General features: G+C 36.0%; 1 protein-coding gene across 5 annotated transcripts in view; it reads left to right on the top strand.

The window, feature by feature from the left end:
* SENP6 (SUMO specific peptidase 6) overlaps positions 1–14,938 on the top strand; it is a 74,334-nt gene that overhangs the window by 39,456 nt on the left and 19,940 nt on the right. For 3 of the 5 annotated variants that reach the window (XM_015859044.2, XM_015859045.2, XM_015859042.2), the window contains exons 5-10: positions 3,576–3,677; positions 6,960–6,980; positions 10,479–10,549; positions 11,607–11,749; positions 12,610–13,012; positions 13,837–14,069. In XM_015859044.2, coding sequence (XP_015714530.1) covers positions 3,576–3,677; positions 6,960–6,980; positions 10,479–10,549; positions 11,607–11,749; positions 12,610–13,012; positions 13,837–14,069 — 973 coding nt within the window. The remainder of the gene's footprint in view (positions 1–3,575; positions 3,678–6,959; positions 6,981–10,478; positions 10,550–11,606; positions 11,750–12,609; positions 13,013–13,836; positions 14,070–14,938) is intronic. The other 2 variants (XM_015859043.2, XM_015859046.2) reach the window with 2 other exon arrangements.

Here is a 14,938-nt window from a genome sequence, read left to right as displayed (position 1 = left end):
GACTGATAGAAATAATGGGCTTTTGATTAGAACGGGTACTACTGACCATTATCTACTGCCTCCTATTTGGATTTTGCAAAATCAATTTGCATGGAAACATGATTAGTCTGCAAGCCATTGCCTTGATTTAATACTTCAGCGTTGGTAGTGTTACATCTTTTGTAATCCATGTATCACATCAAAGTTCTTAAATAACCAAAGGCTTGTGATCCAGCCACTGTAGTGATGATCGGTGGTGTTTTAACTTGGAGGTGTAACATGACAGGTGCTTTCTAGTGATCAAGTCTGTGTTTGAATTGTGGGACTAAAGAAAATTCCAAGGGTTGGTAATGTAGTTAAGCTGCTAGATGAAGGTCAGGAAGATCAAATATGTGAGATCCTTGCTCATCTGCGCATAGTGATTTTTTTATTACAGAGCTGAAGTTTTTTTCAACCTTGTCTGCAGAGTAAGAATTGAAAACTTCATATTGGTGGTTTTCATTAAAATTCTGAGAGCGTGACTCAGTAATATTAGTATTGTTGTCCTTCAGTATTTCCTAAAGTTCAGGAAATGAGGGACAGGGAAGTGGTAAAGATAGAAGGATTCAGGGGCAATGAGAAGAAATTTTCCTTATTCAGCTCTTCTTGCAGGCAGAATATTTTAAACCAACTCATAGTTTCTATCTGTTGTTTGGTGTTGTACAATGAGGCGTGTGCTTAAAGTAAATTTAGTATCAAACTCTAATTTAACTGATTCTGTTGGGTTGTTTGATTGTTTTGTTTTAATTTAATATCTTATTTTGAATCGCTTGTTTCTTTGCTGGTTTTGAATGACTTCTATCAAAGGTTCTCATGATATAAGACCCTTAGATTTTCTTTTTGGTAATGTTTAGTTAAAGTAGTTATTCAGTGGCCGGTAGAATTAATGTAGTCTGTAATTGCGTTCTGTGTTTCTGAAATGCTGTGCTCGATTACTTCCACATCTGTCCCTTTTTGTCAGTGCAAGATTTCTCTGTGCCTTACCTTTTTAATCTGGGGTGTGCCCAAGTTAGCAGGATGGACTGATGCAGTGAGACAGTGTAACCTTGTTTTCTTCAGAGCCTTGACTCTTAAGTGATGCAGTGTTGTCGTTACATTCTAACTTCTTGGACATACTTTCTGATGAGACTTAATGTTCTATCATCATTCTCTTGAATCATAGAATCACTCAGGTTGAAAAAGACGTTAAAGATCATGGAGTTCAACTATGACCCAACCATACTACCCTAACTAACACCCTCAGCTTAATCATGTCCCTGAGCACCACAACCAAACGGGTTTTAAACACATCCAGGGATGGTGACTCAACCACCTCCCTGGGGAGCCTATTCCAGTGCTTAACAACCCTTTCAGAAAAGAAGCTTTTCCTGATATCCAACCTAAACTTACCATGGAGTAACTTTAGGCCATTTCCCCTCTTCCTGTCACCAGTGAGAGCTGTGCTGAAGCTTACAAAGCCAATTTCTGTTTGCATGTAGTTATATTGCAACTTGCTGCAGTTTCTGATGAAATTCTCTGGTGATTCTGTCTGTACTGATTACATTCTATTCTAAGACTAAGATCATAAGGCAGATTGTATTTTACAGCTGTCCTACTTGGAAGGATATCTGACTCCATACGAAATGTATACCATCTAGAACAGTCTGCTTTGACTCAAATCTGATCACCCAGCAGACTGTGATGTTCTCTTCCAGCACCTACAGGAGCGTCTCACTACTTCAGTGTGAGGCGGCACAAAGCAGAAGCACTGCTAAACAGTTTTATCTGCTGTGGAGGCATAAGACTTGAAGTTTCCAAATCATGATAGTTTGGCAAAGCTCAGACACAACAAATAAAATCATGAAACATGATGAATATATTTCAAGATTTATTTGCTTGTTTTAAACTGTGCAACTCTTAAGCATCCGAGAAGAGATTCCTGCCCTTTCCCTGTGTTTTCTCATCTAGTATTTCTTCATAGAGAGATTCTGGAGAGAAACTGGAAGTCAGAGAGGAACTAATAGATGTTTGAGTATTTAGAACAGGTTGCTGTCAGGATTTTATTTCTCAGGTGAACTTAGAAGAAGGTTGGCTGTAAATTGGTCTAGACAATGTGCAGTCTTGGCTTAGAGGTTTGTGGGATAAGTGTTCATGCTTACTTCCATGATGTTGATGATTGAATGTGATGTTCTGCCATTTGGCTGGTTTAGGTAGGTCTTGTTCTGTTATATGCAGAACAAGACACATAACAAGTTCTGTTATATGATCAGTGAGATTCTAAGAGTCACGTTTTGCTGCAGTCATTCAGAAATGCTCTAAAAGCATCTAATTTTTCTTATGCTATTTCATATGAATTTTTAAAAAGCTATAAATAAATATAAAAAAATCAACACAGAAAGATTCTCATCTTCATCTTTTGGAAGATATAAAGGAAGGATTAAGAACTGATTTGCGACTTTGTTCAAAATTTTGGGCCTTATGATTTTCTGATTTTTCATCAAAAGATGAATAGAGGAAATGAATATTTAGCTGAATAATACTTATACTGATAAATATTTTGAATCAATTGGATTGCTTTTTCATGTTCCTTTATTTAATACAGTTAAAATTTCCAAGTAGATTTACAACATAAATCTAAGTGTTTTGTTTCCATAATTTGAAGCAATTAGTGTTATCAGCATGCTACCTATTAAAATTTTCATGACTTCTTGAACATTTTAAATGCAGTATTATGTGTTCTGTAATATAAGTGTAGAAGAGGTTAATAATTGTCTTGGCTATTGCATTACTCATGTATGAGACAGAAAATTGTTTCTTTGTATCAGCTTTTAAGAAATGATGAGGGAGGTGTCCCTTCAGAATTACCTTGTTTATGTAATAATGAGATTGAAGCCTTGAAAAGCTTTTAATAAATGAGGAAAACAAAGAAATACTAAAGAATATTGGTAAATATACTACTTCTGTGCAGAGCCCTGTTAAGGTAGTGTAGCAATGTCTAACCTTTTTGGGCTGTGGTGCATTGTTTCAGCTACCAGTCATCTTACATACAGCTACGCATTTGCTGCATTTGCTTTCCCTTAGGAGTAACAGTATCCAAGAACTTCCCAAAAATACGGTTCAGTCTGTTTGTATGTTATGCAGTATCAATCTTCTTGATTACATTAAATACTTTGTCTTAGGAAAATGTGTAGGTGGAAAAATGAAGTGAATTATAAATGATTATATTTCATTTCAAAAAAACAGTGTCGTGTTGGAGTGAGGAGATTGAACAAAGGAAAACTGGTTCACAGGAGTTTTCAATAGTGATAAAATTTGATAAAAAATATTAACCTTTTCTTTTTGGGGGGGAAAGGAGAACATTCTTATCTGTTTTATTCTGCAATCTAATGCTTTTATGCCTATTAAGTATAATGTAACAAGTGACATTATTGATTTAGAAGTAATTCGTTGATTGTTTTTATGTGACTATTACTGTAAAAGTAAGGCATCACAATTTTTAGCTAAGACACTGTAAAAACAAAAACAAACAAACAAACCCAACAGTCTTTTCTTAAACCATTTTTTCTATACTTTTGCAGTGAAAATGCTCAGAATGTGTCTTGTCCTGTAACTGTGGTACATGGTAGACGCTTTCACCATGCGCATGCACAGACAACAGTAGTAAAAACAGCAGCCCAAAGGTAGGACTAAGTGGATTTGTTTATCCAGGTGTTCCTGTTGCAGGAAGTTGTTTCTGGTTTTGTACATAATTGTTTTCCTTATACTGTGAAGTCTTTTAAGGAAACATAATTCCGTGTTGCATACTTGATCATGATCCTTGATCTCAATTACTGAAGCTTATCATTTAGAACTCATTGTATAACTTCTTAGAGATTACTAATGTTAAAGCATGCCGACATACATTCTGTAGGAGAATACCTGATGGAAATATGTTGAGAAATTGGCATAGCATGCAGTAGAACGTAACATATCTGGCTATGTGATCATCAAATACCATTTCAAAGGAACTCCTGTTAAGGCCCGTTTAAAGACTAAGCAATAGATGTGATGATCATGTCTTTAAATGTAGAGTAAAATGTATAAACTGGTACATCTCACAGAAGTGAGAATTTATGCTGATGTTAATCTGTTGGAATAGGTTATAGGAAACTAGGGAATTTTACTCAACCATACTGATTTAAACGCTGTTATTTTGGAAACTCAAAGCGTATTGGTTTTCTAACAATAGAAGTGTTTCAGACTTCTTGTATAGAAATGTTTTCACAAACATATGAACTAACCATTTCAATTAGAAATTTTCTATTAGAATTTCTCCATTCAGAGCCCCTTTTATGGATTTTTTGAATCTCCACTGACCTGTCAGCATTCTGTAGCTTCATTTTTCTGCCCTTAGTTTTTTCTTTGTGAGTGTGTGTGTGTGTAAATTTTTGGGCTCATGAAGATCATTTATATGCATCCTCCTATTTTTTCTTTACCATTTCCCTCATTTTCACGTCTGTCTTCAGGATAACAAAGACCACGTACAAATGTGAATGAGTGATATGACTCAGTGAATTTTACATTTCGGTCTCTGAGAACATATACTGCTGTTGCATCCTTCCATTTCTATGTGCACTGTGGTCTGTAAAGGGCAAACAGCACTAACACTTCCCTTTACTTTTCAGTAATAGTGAATGCAGCAGTAATTTCATCATTTCAACTTTGAGGCAAGGGTTTCTGAAGAGGATTGGTAGAGTTTTTCCCAAGAATTAAAACTAGAAGACAGTGTTTATGTTGACAGTATGATTTAGACTGCACCAGCTATGTTCTCCTTATATATATTCTTTTTTAGAACAGTTTTGTTCAACATCCTGTTGAGAAGAAGCGTGAGGCATCTTTAAACATTTGTGCTGTTACCTTTCATTTTTCCTTTTCTTCCTTTAAAAAAAATAATTCTAAGGGTTAAAAATTAACCAGAATTACTTAAAGTGGACAGAAAACCACATGAGAGAGCTCTTGCCCCTAACAATATTAGTGTACTGATTAAACTTCTGTTATGAGATCAGCTGTCAGATTGTATTTGTACTCTTTGGGTGGGAAACAGTCATTGGAATTCTACGTATTGTTTTGCTACTGGGAGATTGCAGGTCAGTGTTATTTGACTGACTAGTATTTGGAATTTAAGGGTGAGCTTTTCAGAGGATTTTTAATCTCAGTAGCTTTTGCCAGTTGACACAGCTCTTTGAATGCTTCTAAATCCATTAACAAGTTAGCAGATAGAAGATGGGCTCACGCCATACTTTTTTCCTCCTAAAGCAAGGAGTTCTCAATACTGTTTAATCTCGAAAATCCATATTTATGAGTTAGAAAACAGTAGTTATTAGTGCAGAATATATAGCTGATAATAAAATTCCAGATAGATCAAGACAAAGCTGATAACATGAGGACAGCTGTAAGCTGTTATTTTCTTTCTTGTGTAAATTTACAGGCATTAACAAAGTTATGTTCTGTGACATTGTTTTTGTCTCTAGATATTTTTTTTTCTTTTGTGTTAGTCAGTTGCATTACAGAGAAAATAATTTTAACAAACATAACATATTGTTCTTAAATTGGTATTGAGTTAAGGAAAGGATAAAACAAAAGTAAAACTAAATTACTTAATTACTTCTGAGTAGGTTGTATCTCTGGCACTGACATTGCTGAATCTTACAGTTCCTTGAGTGGGATCACATAGAACATTCTAATTGTGAAACCCAGCTGAGCTGAATTTGGAGCTTTTGTGATATGTGCTGTGTTTCTCATCTTTTTCTCTGATTTCATTGCACATGCATGTTAATTTAAATTCTAGCTGAATATCTGTTGCGCTGGTATTTCAAATATGTGATTTCAATACCAAAAAACAATTTAAAAAAAGAATTTCAAAATAATATTTTGATAAATATTATTCATATTTTTTCCAGTGGAATCTTGGGATGAAATTGAACTTTATTCACTTCTGATGCAAGAGATTTTCAGATATAGCCTGGTGTTGTGGTTGGTTCAAACAGATGTTGCTTCATTTAATGGACTCTAGCTCTGTCTTGTGCTGTTGACTGAAGGTTCTCTAAGACTTGGCATTGGAAGAGCATGCTATATACAGCATGTCTAACCAATCTTAATGCACGACTTGCATGAAGCAATTTGTGGGGACACTGCTTGTTATAACTCTGGGCTCTACTGGGGATTCCCACCTATTAATCCTTCTAAGATGCAAAATTGAGATTTTCACTTTTTTTTCCCAGTGTGTTATATTAATAGGGGATTTTAAAACCAGCGGGTGAGGCAGTTAGTGTAATGACAGTGTGCAGTATATATATATATTGTGTAATCTTTCAGTTTCTTTATCACCATTCATAACAGTGTGCCTGTACTGTACTTGCAAACAGCCCAAGCTACAGGTTAACTGTGCCAAGAATGTAAAGATATTGGAAAATGGCTACATTTGGAGGTGGGTTGGATCTAACTGGATTCATAAACTCAGATGTGATCTACCCAAAAGTTTGCAAAGTCAAAGTCAACCTCCAATTATGATTTTTTTAAACTACTTTCCTGCAGCATTTACAGATCATCCCATCCTCTCATAGGTGAAGTGTTCAAATTGTTTTTTAATTCCTTTTACTCTCTTCTCAGAATACCAGGCATTGCACAGGTTGAATGAGGCTTTTTCTGTTCAGAATTAAGTTTTACATACTGAAAAGGGGGCAAGTAACATTTACCCTACTGACCTTTGCTTTCTGTGAAGTAATTCTTGTTTGTGCATTTATAGCTACTGTTGCAAAAATGCTGTGAATAATAATAATAATGCTCGTTTGAAAGCTGGGGCAGTGAGTACAGGAGGCAGTGAAACAACTACAGCTTATGTCTAATAACTTTTTAATTTAGTGATGTGCAACACGTGTGGGGCTTTGCATCTTATGTGTTTTTTTCTTTTTTCATATTTTAAGCAATCTGGACCGAAAGGAAAGGTAAGCTTACTGTTGATGAAATCAGCATGGCAATGAGCAGTAAGAAAATCAACTGAATAAATGTTGTATCAATGCTAATTAAAAAATAATTTAAAAAAAAAATAAATTTTTAAGGTTTCTTCCTTCAGTGCAAGGAGGGTAGCAGGAGGAGCTTCAAGCTGCAGTGTTTCTGTTGGAGGACTGTAAACCATCTCCAAGAAAACATCTTCCTCAGATTAAATTTACAGTTAAATTGTGTTTAAAATTGTTATAACTTTTGTTGCCAACTCAAGGCAACTTCAAGCCTGACCTTGAATTGCTGAATGACTTAATCTGTTTTGGGTAGCCTCAGCTGTTAAGTTCAGCTGATGGTTTTATAAAAGATATATGGATGTGGCACTCAGAGATGTGGTTTAGTGATGGACTCAGTAGGTCCAAGTTAATGGTTGGTGTTGATAGTCTTGACGTTCTTCTTCAACCGAGATGGTTCTATGATTTTATTTTATTTTTTTTTAATTTATGCTAAGTTACTTGAGCTGAGATGGTTATGCGCTGTTACTATGTAAGGATGCATTGAAGTGACATAGTGGATCTGGCCAGAACTGAGCATTACACAATGAGCTTATCAAACATTTACCCTAAACTAATAATTGCAAGACTTTTTTTTTCCCCCCTCTTTCTCACTTTTAAATTTAATAGATAATCAGAAAGTGTTGAAAAAACAGGGATACCATCATCAATTGCTTTTGAGATTGAGAAACATAAACTACAGACTTGTTGTGTTGAAGTGGTAAATTACACCGTGCCTTATGTGTGGAGTGAAGTGTTGGTTACATCAGCAGTAATAAACTTAGCTGATGTTGTTAACTGGGCTTTAGCTTCTGTGGTTATGGTCTGTCTTTAAAGAGATGGATCTGTAGGGAGCTGATAAAATTCACATAAGTGGGGCAAGAGTGTATTTGCTAACAAGTTGGCTAAACTTGTAAGGAGAGCTAAGTCTACACGGACTTGTGCAAAGCATTTGATACTATCATGCATGACATGCTGGTCACCAGATTGGGGAGAAATGGATTTGATGGATGGACCACTTGCTGCATAAGGAATTGGGTGGATGGCCCCACTCAGACTTGTGGTCAGTGGCTTAATGTACAAGTGGAATGCAGTGATGAGTGACATTCCTCAGGGATCACGTTGGGACTGATTTTGTTTAACATCTGCATTTTGGTCACAATAACCTCATGCAACCCTACAGGCTGGAGAGGAGTGGCTGGAAAGCTGCCTCGTGGAAAGGGACCTTGGTGTACTGATGAGCAGTCAGCTGAATATGAGCCAGCAGTGTGGCCAAGAAGGCCAATGGCATCCTGGCTTGTATCAGGAATGGTGTGGTGAGCAGGACTAGGGAAGTCATCCTGCCCTTGTACTTGGTATTGGTGAGGCCTCACCTCAAGCACCGTGTTCAGTTTTGGGCACCTCAGTACGGAAAGGACATTGAGATGCTGGAGCAGGTCCAAAGAAGGGCATGAAGGCTTGTGAGGTGTTTGCCCTGTGAGGAGAGACTGAGGGAACTGGTGCTGTTTAGTCTGGGGAAGAAGAGGCTGATGGGAGACCTTATTGCTCTGAAAAGTTCTTACAAAGAGAATGGGGTTGATCTCTTCACACTGGTGTCAGGTGACAGGATGAGGGGAAATGGATATCAGGAAACACTTCTTTACAGAAAGGGTTGTAAAGCACTGGAATAGGCTGCCCAGGGAGGTGGTTGAGTCACTGCCCCTGGATGTGTTTAAAAACCATTTGGATGTGATCCTCAGGGACGTGATTTAGTGGAGGCTTGTTAGAGTTAATATCATATGGTTAGTTTGCAGTTGGTCTTGGCGATTTTTCCAGACTGAGCAATTCTATGATTCTGTGATCTTCATAGGCAACTTTATGCAATGAGATTGAGTGCATCCTCAGTAAGTTTGCAGATGATACCAAGCTAAAGTTTTTCTATGTCCTATGTAGGTAGCTTGAGTAACAAATAGGATGAGGTGGAAGCCACTGTGCACCTAGAATACTATGGTCTAAACACTGTTAATGAAACTTGGTGAGATGAATCACACAACTGAAGCACCGCAGGCAGTCAGTAGCTATACACTGTTTGGGAGACAGGCAAGGAAAGAAGATTGGGACAGTTGCCCTCTCTGCCAGTAAGTGGATAGGCAGAGAAAATGAGGAACAGGTTGAGAGCTTATGAATAAAACCAAAGGTCCAAGCCAACAAAGGAAGCTTAACGTTTCACATTTACTGTGTGCTCCCTAAATAAGGCAAACTTGTTGACAAAGTGTTCTTTCTTCAACTGCAGCAGTTATGTCCAAGCTGTGGGCTGCATACTGCCCTGGACAGCTAGTAATACGGCCTCACAAGGATGTACAATTTTAACATTATTTTGTGATTTTTAACTATTTTTCATGAGTCAATTATACATAGCTTGAGTGTGGACTGCGCAAGTGACATCAGAAAGCTGTGAAGGGGAGGATGCAGCAGGGCTATCTTCAATTCTCATGCCCACCATACAAGTATAGTTGTGGTCCTGCTAATTTGGTGCTTCAGGAAATTATGTACTGAAACAAATTAAGATTTATTCCTAGTTCTGTTTAAACCGTAGATTTCTTTTTTCAGGAGAATGCTCAAGATTTGATTTATCTGTGTTTGTTTAAGATGTTACTGCCTACAGCTCTTCTACCTTTGCCTCCTTCACTGTTGATTTTTGTCCTTGCAATCACAGGAAGAAGTGTTATGTGATGCATGTGACCCATTTGCACAGCAGTGAATTAGGCAGTTAGTGGGCAGTAAACAAGGCCTACTGTACTTCAGGTGTATGTCATCTTATGTTGTAACACTAACAATAATCTACAGCTGTGGATCAGTGTATGAGCAGGGAAAGAGCTGTTGTAAGTAGTAACCAAGATGCTGTATTTGGAATCTTAATTTGACAGTAGTCTTATATGACTGTGAATAAAAATGTGGTAGTATGCAAATTATACTGTCTAAAGTTCTTTTGTCAAATAGTTTGTCTACAAAGTATTATTTTCTTAAGGATGTACAAATTATTACTTTTTCTATGCTATTTCTATTTTTGGCCACAAATTTTGACATTGCTCATTTCTCCTCTGTTTAAGTTTTTTCTGTTTTATGCTGCGGAATCTAATACTAAAATAATAGTTGTTTTCCATTTTTTGGCCTTTAAAGTATCAGTGTTAATAGTTCTTGAATGTTGGGGAGATCTTTGCATCAGTTCTTGAAGGCTTTGGTCTGAAAGTGGGACTTTAACTATTGTTTATTATCAGAAAGAATTTAGATCAGAAACACTTAAGACCTTTACCTGTTCCTAGCACTCTGATGATATGTATTTTATAAGTTCTCTTCTAAGCGCTATTTATTCATAACTTTCAAATGAAGTTCTGATTTTTCTTTTTTTTCATGAGTAATGGTGGCAGAATTGTAATGGTGCCTCTCAAAAGTGTTTAATTTATTTTCCAGAAAAGAATATCCTCCTCAGCTTCAGAAAGTAGAAGCAGACCACATTAGATTACCGCGGCCTCAAGGACTAGGTCAGTTAACTAAAGTTCTTACTTATTTTAAGCAGAATTATTTTTTGAATCAGTATTTTTATGCAGATGTATTGCCAGACTGTGAGTAATCTTTAGTGTATCTTCTTGTATCATGCTATTTACGTCATTTTGTGCAAGTATGAAAAATGTTGTTCTTTTTGACAGATTTCTACAACCTGTTCAGTGTTTTAATAAACTTCAAAATAACTGCATTCTAATTGAAATGCAAATGAAGTTGTATTTAGAACCAGACAGTTGTTGGGTTTGGAACAGATGTCTGGAGATTATATAGTCTTAACACCAAGCCCCCACCTTGTTCTTGAGTTACTGATGAGGAATTTCTGTAATACTTTTAGTATAAGCAAAACGTAGCATGCTGAATCACACTTGCTAAGAAGTATATTTATGCACTGAGAGAGTAGAGCAGCCCAGCATCAGCACTGCCCTGTAGGTCACCTAATATATGCTCTTATCTCATTGGTAGAGACCATCTATGGAGATAATCTGATGCAAGAGGGAAAATGTAATTTGGTTTGAAAGGTGGAAATTGTGGAATGGGAAAAACAAAAAAATAACTATCACCATGTTCTTTTCAGCTTTGTCTGTACTGACACGGATAATTTGTGAGCTAGCTCAACTCAGTATATGAATGGAGAAAGCACTCATATTATATTAAAATTACGGCCTTTAGAAAACTTCAGGATGGAAACAGGAATTAAACTAGTGAATCAGAATAGCTTTTTACATTGCACTGAAATAAGGCCCTCTTATAAACAAAATCTCATTCCATGAGACATGATGCTATAAATTGTCACCAAGAGGCACGGGAATAATAGTAATAAAGCAACATTCTCAATATTATTTGGGGGGAATTTTTCTTATCTGCTCAACTTATCCCGAGACCCTTATTTACAGGAGTTAAATACTGTAGTTTTTTGAATGTTCTACAAAAAGAAAATTGTTGCTAACATCAGAGTTTGTGAAGAAATAAGATAATAATGGAAACAGATCTGAACAGATGTTTCTTGTTAACACATTTGCATTTTTTTCCTCCTAGACAATGTAATGGAAAACACAGAAGAGTCAGAATCTGAATCTGAATCTGAAATTAAGAGAAAAGTGCAACAAAAACGTCACTGCAACTCATTTCAGTCTGATTTGTCACTATCTTCTGCAAAAAAAGGCTTGACCCAGTTGAAGGTGGGCTAGATTTAAAAAACAGAATCACATAAACTTTGGTTTAATTTTAAACAATTATGCATATTTTAAAAACTAATTTGGAAATAAGTTGGTGCTCTAAAAATCCTTAAGATTTAGGAGAATTATTTAAACATTATTAAAAAAAAATATGTATGTATACAGTGACTAAGATATTAAATTGTTGATGTTAATTATGAAATACATATTTTCTGAGTTAGACAGATGCTGGAAATCAAAGAATCTGTGTTTAAGTTGTTTGGCTGTTTCTTGTTTATTTTTATAAGCCAGAAATGGACAACTTTGGTTTGCTTTCTGTGAAGTGGAGGATTAATATTTTATTATTGGACAGAATTCATTAAAAAATGAAAAAAATAATAATCCAGTACTCAATAAGTACAGCTGTATTACAGAGTTTCTAGAACTTAAGATGATTTCTTTCTCACTGAAACCAGCAGATATCCAATGGCATTTTCTTTCCTAAATGCAGGTAACAAGAATCTTTTCTGCACGTCAGATGTAAGATGTCTTAGAAACTCTTCTTTCCATGTTTCTTATTAGATAACTATGCAAGATTTGTAATGCTCACGTACAGATCTTGCTGTCTATTGAAATGGAACAATATGAGAGGGGATCATGGTAAAAATTAAGTAGTTCTATGATTACTATATATAATCAGCTATATCTTTTCCTATGTATTATTAAGTTAGTCAAACTGTACTTCTTCATTAGAGTAATGAAACACTTGACACTACTATTAGATATTTCAATTTCTGCTTTATTAACTAAATATGTAATGTTACTGGATGTTTTAATTGGTGACTTTTTAATCTACAGATGTATTTTTTATTTTTCTCTTCTAGCTTTTGGAACCAATTGAGTACTCTACTGATTGCCCAAATTGTGGGCGGGCAAATGAAAACCAGACCAAATGTCGACATTGTGAAAATGTTTCTCTTAAGGATTTGCACAGAGTCTCCAGACAAGCTGGAACATTAAGTGAATCTGTGGGACCTTTATCACGTTCTTCAATACATCAGAACTCAGTGGGGCAAAAATCTTCAGGTACAGGGTTCAACACAAAGAAGTTTTATAGTTCTGCTGTTGGAAAAGGTCCAGCAGATATTCTGCTGGGTAATGAAGTTGTAGGACATTCTCTGTTGCGGCAGAATGGAAAAGTTGGTCTTCTAACTGGGACAAAAAATGCTAAAATTACTGGAAACTTGAGACAGAGAAATACAAGACCATCAGAACTAAATGATCCAAGTAAGTACTATTTCATGAATACAGGGTATTACATACAGGATAATGAAGGAACTTTCCATACAAGGTTACTTCTGACTTTGCATGGAGTACTTTTAGTGGGAATGTTCTTGGGGAAGAGGGGCATAACATACTTTTTAATGTCCTTTTTGTACTCTCTGTGAAAGGTGAACACTGGGGGAAATGAATGTGTTTTAAAGACATAAGTTTTGCCTTTCTTAAAACCTATTAGCAGTACTGTCATCTGTTCTCACAAAGGAAACACTTCTGAATTTTTTCCCCTCATATTTTTTTTATTTATAAAAACATAAAATAAATTAATAAAAATTAAAAAATATATATTTATAAAAACATATTTTTGTTATTTCCACTGTGTGAACTCAGAATTGTGGCTCTTGTTCTATGCTTAGTGTACTAGATTGTGTTATGTTACTGATTTGGGCAACTTAAACTGACCAAAGAAGTAACGACTTTTCTTTACCTGTGTTATATAACCTTTTCAAAACTAAGTTTCCCAGCAAGAGGGGCTTAATGTTCACGGTTAGTTCCTTGTTGGCACATGACATAGATGACTTCATTCCTATGTCTAGAAGGGGGCTGGTGGTATCTCTTGCTTGTATAGTTAACTGTGGGAAATAAAAAGTGAGGAAGAGAGCATCTGTGAGCAGATTCTGAAATAGTAAAAGCCTAATATAAATAATGGGCAATCTGGACTGCTTTTTGGTACTGCAGGACAATTGTATAAGTAACTTTTTAAGCTATTGCTTGTAAAGAAATTTCTGTTACAGAAAAATGTAGTGGTTGAGAATTTAATGTTTTCTGTTTAGTTGTTTTATCTAGTGATGATGATGAGGAGGAGGATAGTGGCAGCACTAGGAGAATGGAAAGCATTTCACCTCGTCCTGCAGATTCAGCCCGCTCCTCCCCAGCTCCTTCTACAGGAAAGGTGGAAGCAGCGTTAAAGGAAAACAGTTGTGGAATAGAACAGAGAATAGGTAGTATTACAACAGATACAGAAATTGCAGTCACACTACCAAGAAAAGCAAGAATGAAAGATCAGGTACTATTTCATGCTTTGTTTAAAGAAAACAAAAATCAAATAATAAATGAGAAATGTGAAGGTTTGTCTTGCATTGTTGGAAGTCGGCTATGTTTCACTGCTTTTGTTTTTCACCAGCTTATCTAGTGGTATCTCTACTTATAATATCACAAACGGAAGAAAATGTTTTAAATGTGTTTCTTTTTTCATGAATTCATAGTGATTTGAATGCTGTTAACATGGGTGCTTCTGTACTAAATGCATACTTTTTGACAGTGGACAGGTTTTCTCTGAAAGCCTGCAAGCCTTCTCAGCTTGCAGAGAGTGTCAGTACTATTTCCTGGTGAGACTTAGAACGTGTAAAGTTAAACTTGAAAAGGAGAGGAACACTCAGACCAATATTGGCCCTTTATAAATAAAATACTTTGACAACTGTCCCAATTAATAGCACTTACTTTAAGGATTTCCTGGTGGGGCTTTTGTTTTTTAGTTGAGCACCACTGCAAGAATTGGATAAACAAAGACAAAAAATGCACCATGAGCAGACTCCTTAAGTGCTGTCAAAGGGGACAGCTTTCACGGTATGTCTAAAAAACAACAACTTACCTACCTCAGTAGTGAGCCAGGAGGGAGAATAAATTCCCAGTGATGATTGTTGAGTTAATTCTCGTGATTAAAATTTTTCTTGGTTCACTTGTCCAGTTTCACTGTTGTGAGTTTGGTCCTACAAGAGTATCTGATTGGAATTGCGACGAAGATTTGAAATCTGTACTTCGTTTTCCTGAACTAGAATGCCAGTAATGTTGAAACCTTCATACAAGGTTGAGATTCAGAAGCCAGTATTCTAGTATCTTAACTGATGAAATGATGCACGCTTATCATGAGGTGAA

The sequence above is a fragment of the Coturnix japonica genome, chromosome 3, assembly GCF_001577835.2.
Source record: "Coturnix japonica isolate 7356 chromosome 3, Coturnix japonica 2.1, whole genome shotgun sequence".
NCBI lineage: Eukaryota > Metazoa > Chordata > Aves > Galliformes > Phasianidae > Coturnix > Coturnix japonica.
This window is presented reverse-complemented; position numbering and strand designations above follow the sequence as displayed.